At 51.3% G+C, this 6601-nt stretch overlaps 1 protein-coding gene across 1 annotated transcript in view; it reads right to left on the reverse strand.

The window, feature by feature from the left end:
• The window catches only part of Scn4b (sodium voltage-gated channel beta subunit 4), a 17459-nt gene extending 10864 nt beyond the window's left edge, over nt 1-6595 (reverse strand). Inside the window, exon 1 of the mRNA XM_010629358.3 lies at nt 6400-6595. Within this exon, the coding sequence (XP_010627660.1) occupies nt 6400-6460 (61 nt within the window). The 5' untranslated portion in view covers nt 6461-6595. The remainder of the gene's footprint in view (nt 1-6399) is intronic.
• Nucleotides 6596-6601: the final 6 nt, after the last annotated feature.

Consider the following 6601-nt stretch of genomic DNA (forward strand, 5'->3'; position numbering starts at 1 on the left):
CAGCGGGGACCCGGCCTCCCCAGTCCCGCACACTCCTCAAGGAAACTCGCCTCTCCTCAAGGTCGTTGGGGGGGGTCCCCAATGGGCGCTTAACTCTCCTTGTCCGGAGGGGAAAAGAGCACCTTCTCCCAGCCTCTGTTGTCTAACTTAACTCCGTGGTATGTCATCACAAATCAGTTTCTTCTTACCCACAAGAGAGGATGATGCTTGGTGCTTCTGAGCAATGCTTTCTGAAGGACAGAGAAAGAGCTCCAAGGAGAGCTGGAGGCCCTGCTCCCTGCTAGCAGAGGTCCCCTTGCCTTTTTGGAGTCTTCTTTGGTTTTGGAGGTAGAGTGCTTGAAGCCCACCCACCCCTCATTACAGAAATCAACCCCATGGCCCACTAATCCACTCATGACCCCTGCCACCGTCCATAATAGCAGTAATAGCTGACGTTTATTGAGCATTTACTATGGGTCCAGCACATTTTACCCTCACACCCGTCTTATGAGTGCTGTGCTATTATAGGTCCATATCAGAGGTGAAATGGGGTAACTTTCCTAAATCTACAAGAGAAATGCTTCCAGCATTCAAAACAAGAAAATACCTCCTTATATTCCAAAATAGCCAGCTTTTTCCCCCAGTACTCCTATGAGTGCTGAAAAGTTAATTCATTCAGCCCTCATTTAGCCAGGCATGGTGACATGTGCCATACCTGTAGTCTCCGCTGCTCAGGAAGCTACAATGGGAGGGTCACTTGAGCCCAAGAGTTTCAGACCAGCTTGGGCAACAGAGCAGGACCCCAGTGTCAACAACAGCAGCAACAACAACAAAAAAATGTCACATTTGGCCCTCACTCTGGTCAGCTTCTGCATGCCAGGAATTGCAGCAGAGCCCTGTGGCTTTCCAACTTGAAAGGGCATTAAAATGGCCTGGAAGATAGGTGCAGATAGCTGGGCCCAGCCCCTGGAGCCACTAATTTAGGAAGTCTTCCCTGATGACAGACAGGGGGCATCTCAGAAAAACCATGGGGCAGGGACATATCTTGAAAACCACTGGGCTAAAGGACTTAAACATATTGATTCTAACTAGGATGCCAAAAGGAAGGTATAATTTTTTCCCTCGTTTTATAGATGATAAAATTGTAGCTCAGAGAAATTAAGTGACTTGCCAGGGGCCAATCTGGATCTGAGCACTTACTACATATAGGACAGGCATTTTTTATATGTCTCATTTAGTGCTTATAATAACCCTATGAGGTAGTTATTACTTTTATTCCCAATATACAAATGAAAAAATGGGCTCAAAGATGAACTTACCAAAGTATACCTGCATACCTGAGAAGTAGGTAAACAACATTCAGAAAATGCAGCTTTTCACCTCTCCAAAAGAACAGTTCTGTCAGGACTTACTGCTCCTTGGAGCTCCCGGTGTTCCTTTTGCTTCTGCCCTCTTTAGCCCTACTTCTCCCAGAGGTCTAGGACAGGAGCCAGACACAAGATTCCAGTCTCCAGCCTGGAGCTAGCATTAGAGGATGCCCTTCTGGTGAGAGACCCCAGCTCCTTCCTCCCAGAGCCCCAGAAAACTACAGATCTGAAAACCACAGATCCCGGTGGGAAGAGGTGGACAGGGAAGCACTCAGGAAAAGAAACTCGCTCCCTCAGGGCTCCAGGGAGTGCATCAGCTGCCACTGCAATACTCATTTCCACCCTAGCCCAGGAACTAGGGTCCTGGAGAAGATTTCAGGGACCAAGTTTTCCCTCCTGAACCTCAGCCAACCCCAGCCACATAAGTTACCCGAGATGCACAACAAAAAGGAAAGGCTTTGATTGCTTTAAATGCAGGGGGGGGGCAGAAGAGAGAACAGTTTTTTTAAGGTCTGGCTCACAGCACTGTGCATTTTTGCCTGATATGGATGACTTAACTCTAATGCACTCAGGACTCTCTGAGCAAAACATTGTCATTCCCTTCATAGCCTGGAGGAGATTAAGGAATCTGGCAAAAATGATTTCCTTAGAGTCCGAAGCACTGCTCAGGTTAAGGCATCAGAGAAGGTGGACAAGCCTGGCTCCTGCACCACACACAGCCCTCCCCATGGGGTGTCAGGAAGTCCAGGAAAGCCTGTGCTGCAGGGAGAGGCAGGAGCAAGAGCAGGTGATTCCCCCAGACACCCCTGATGGCTGCTTAGCAGGATGCTCAGCAGGATGGCTAGCTCAAGAAAGGACTGGTCAGCAGCACCAGGCAGGCCCCACTCTGCCTTCTGACCTTGGGAAAGCCAGAAGTGCTATATTCTGTGCACATCCCCTAAACCAGCACAGGGATGGCTATAAAGTCTCCTACTTCCTGGGCTGTCAGGAAGCCAAAACATGAGACTGTAAAACACAAGTACATTGGTGAGTGGGCAGCCTGCCAGTAGAGAATGGTGTTTGAAAAGGGGGACAGGGCTGTGCCCATCCCAGACTTGGATATAACCAGGGCACCCCTCACTTCCCTCAATGACCAGTGTCAGCCAAGAATAATGTCTCCAGGCTGCTCTCACATTGATTGAAATGTTTACCCTGTAGCATATCTTGGATTATTTCCCCAGGGCTGTTTCCCTGAAGCAAAGGATTTTGCTTGGTCCTAAACTCAACTCTTTAGAATGTTGAGGAGCGTGTGTGTGTGTGTGTGTGTGTGTGTGTGTGTGTGTGTGTATTTGGGACTAAAGCTGGCCTCTTTTAGCACTGTGGGAGTAATGAGGAAGTCATTGTCCACCCCCACCACCCCCATCGTGGACCTGTGGAATTGGATTCTCAGCCCCCACAGCCTTGCCTTTCTTCACTATTTAGTGACCTCAGCAGCCATTTCCTTGTCATCTTCTGAAGTCTCAGCCCCCCTGCCACCCTCATCTGGATTCTAGGGTTGCCTAGTTGTAGACTCGGGATTCTCATGTTTTGTCAAAATTAAAAAGTAATCACCGGGCCTGGTGGTACACGCCAGTAATCTCTGTGCGGCTGGGCAGCTGAAGCTGGAGGATCACAAGATGGAGCCCAGCCTGGGCAATTTAGTGAGACTCTATCTAAATATTTTTTAAAAGCTGCAGATGCAGCTCAGTGAAAAAGCCCCCAGTACAAAACAAAACAACAACAAAAAATCAACGCTTGCAAATATTATTAAATAGTCACACTAGCAGGGATTTAATTGCAGCAGTCATACAGTCCAAGTCCAGCACCAGGTGGGCAACAACCTTTCTCCACATTTTCGCACATTCAGGGATCAGCTGTACCCACCACTAGGCAGGAGGAAGAAAGAGGGCAATATGTCACCCACTCTAAGTTTAGCTCTGAGAGCATAGACCACATGGCAGCATGGCAAGCGGAAATTCAGCTTAGACACTTTGGCCTCAGGGGAGTTAGAGAGCTCAGAGTTAGAGCTGGAAGGCAGAAAGTGGGCCGAGGGCAGCAGGACAGGCCCCCTCCTGGGGTGGAGGCCCTGGGGGGAAGCAGGGCTGGGCCCAGAGACAAAGGAAAGATTTCAGCTCTCTCTCCCTAGGCAACCTGCCGTTTCCTGCCCACCCCCAGGAGCTTTGCAGGGATAGAATCATGCCCTTGAGACAATGCTCAGTGACACCAGCTTTGCAAACAAGTCCAAAAAACAGTGTGCCTGTCCCTCCTCTTACAGGCCACTGAAACCAAAGTTTGTGTTAGGCCAGAGCATCCATGGCTTACGTGGACATCCCCACATCCCCTAAAGGACAACCCCTGGGTGTGGGGGTGGTCATGAGACTCCAGGCTACCTAACCTGGAGCTAGCTAGGCAGTCAGAAAGGCTAAGGGACTCAGCCCTCTCTCTGTCCCCACAGGCCTGCACCTCCAGCACCTCAGATTCTTTCCAGATCCAAACCCGAGACCTCCCTCCACTTCTTTCCTCAACACTTTTCCAGGAACTCCTAGATTATCTTTGTCTTATTATTTTTTCGGAGTGGGACTGAACACCTTCTCCTTAATTGTGTTCTCATTAAACAAGCTTTTAATAAATACACACCAAGGGAAAGAGGGATGTGCAACACAGCATCCTCACAAGTGATAATTAAACACAGATCATAGCAATTAAGCAAATCAGGGAACAAGGAAGGGGTGGGCGCAACAGATATATTATCAGTTATACGCTTAGAAAGAGACTGGAGCCCCATGAACCTCAGTTGCAATGATATGGCCTTTGGAATTGCTTCTCAGTTTAAGAAAACAGCATCTTGTCAAGTTATCAAAAATCACAGTAGTCTGGGAGACTGGGTTTGATATGGCAAGAGGGGAAGAAGACTCCTGGGAATGCGCTGCTCCTGAAACAGTCTCCCCAGCTGTGAAGACAGCAGCACTGGGCTCCTCCACAAAAACTGTATCCTTCCTTCCCAAGCCCTAAAGCCTCATCCTCCAGCCCTAAGCATAATTCCTACTGACCTTCCCCTCACCAGACTTCTGGAGATTAGGATGCAGCTCAGTGAGACAAGGGCTTTGTCTCCATTCCACCCCATATGACCATCGATTAGCCATGGAAGCATGGGCAAACCACTGTGCCTGTCTGGACCATGCCTTCCCCATTCTTAGGAGAGTTCTCTGCTGGCTCTGGTGGGGCTCCAGAGAGCAGCTCCAGCTGGGTATCTTGTCTTTTCTGCATCTCCCCCACTAGACCAAGCTCAGAGTAATGCCTCTGTGAGGGCTCAGTCAGTGGCTCTCTGGGCAAAGCCCTAAGGGAAGCCACGAAGTTGTCCCTCTGCAGAGTAGAGGGGCAGGGACCAGTAGGTGGGCCCAGTTCTGGGGTCTGCTGGCCTCCCACCTGCAAGCCACCCTGCTCTGTCCTGGGCTCCCAGAAGGGAGATCAGGAGTTAATCCAAACTTGCTCCAGTAGGACCCTGCCCCTACCTGTCTACTCAGCAGAGTAGTCCCTGCAGGAGATGGGGGCATGCACCTGGACAAACATACCAAGATTGTGCCCCGCTCCCACACACACATACACACGTAGTTCCCAGTTCCCAGGCTTCCAGAGAAGCCTGGTTCTATGAATATTCTAGCAGCCCACAGCCTGACACCCCAACAGCCAACAAGGCACAGGAGGCAAGGCAGCCCACAACATAAAGCAGGGTAGTTTAATGACTCGATGAGTTTCAATACCTCGGTGGCCCCTTACCTGGCCATGGTCACAGTGGTGACCATGAGAGGCGATGATGAGGGGGTCTTATGGACTATATCTATCCCATGAGAAAGAACCTCAGGCCTCAGAGACCAACTTCATTAGGGTCACTGTGAAACTTGCAGCACATCTGTGCCAAAGGGACAAGAGAAACAGTGTCTTTTGTCCAGCTGCAGGGCTAAATAGTGGCTCTGAAGTAAGGAAATGCTCCAGCCCCCTCCACTACCAGGTACCCACACCACAGGTCTGCCCAGTTTTACAGGTAAAGAAAGAGCAGTGGCTTCCCATAGAGGCCTCTGTCCCCCTACTTTCAGCACAAACACCTCTTCCATGTGTCCAGTGGGAGAAGCTGAAAGCCATATGTGACAAACATAAACAGGAAGAGGCCCAGGTGCCAGGGACAGAGTCGGCCTCCACTGAAGTCTGGACATGATTTATGAGGAGACTACATTCTGGACTAATATCATTCCCCACTCTCTTGGAGTTTGACACTCAAAACTATCATGTGTGTATTAATAGATATTAATACTCTGTTCTCTCCCTGTCCTCTGGACAGGTGTCCTCAGTCCACAGAGTCACTCCCAATGAAGACAGGGGCAAGCCAAATAGGTTTTCCTTATCGGATCTCTATAGGAAGAAAGACAAGGCCCTTCTTAAAAGCTGGCTTTTGAATGGGCCTCCAAGTCCCTCCAAGCCTGTCCAGTATTTGGAGTGGAGCTGCAGGGACGGGGCAGTGGCACTGGAGAAGGTAGAGGGCTGAGAAGCCTAGAAAAAAGAGCCCAGGAGGAAGGTGAGTGCCCTGCTCTCCCACTGGTACAGGTCTAAAGCCTGGGAAACAAGCAAACAGCTCCGGGCAGGGGTGGAAACCACCATCCTAACAATCACGTGCAATCCACCTGACATGCCCTGAACCCGAGGTCCAGACCTCCTCCCCCAGCATGCCCGAGCCCTGGAGCCTAGGACCTCAGGAGGCTTCCACTGCAGCTTCAAAGGCCTGGCGCTCAGGGCGCCAGAGACTGCAAAAAAACTGATCTCAAGACTGGCCGATGGGGTGAGGGGGCGCGCCTGGTGCCCGGGGTGCACAGTCTCTGACAGAGCCGAGCGTCCGGCGGGAAGACGGTGGGCACCAAGCTCATTCCGTGCAACGCTCCAACACCCACCCGGTCCGTGGCACCCGAACTCTCGAGTGCTCCCCGGGGGGCTGGGTTGGGGGAAGAAAGAGGCAAGGGAAGAGACCAAGCTGGGGCCGTCTTACCCAAAAACCCAGTGCTCGGCCATCTCGCCTGGGCTTTGCCTCGGTCCCCAGCCCCGGACATCGTCCTGTTCTCTGCGGAGCGGAGCGCGGGGATGGATGGGGCACTGGGCACCGCAGCTCTCTCCGCCAGGGGTCGGGAATCTGCCTCTCAGCTGCCGGGAGCTCTGCGCCGCGGGTCGGGGCTCGGGAAAGTTAGCGCCAA

This window comes from Fukomys damarensis, unplaced genomic scaffold (assembly GCF_012274545.1).
Source record: "Fukomys damarensis isolate Sample0158 unplaced genomic scaffold, DMR_v1.0_HiC HiC_scaffold_16, whole genome shotgun sequence".
Taxonomy (NCBI): Eukaryota; Metazoa; Chordata; class Mammalia; order Rodentia; family Bathyergidae; genus Fukomys; species Fukomys damarensis.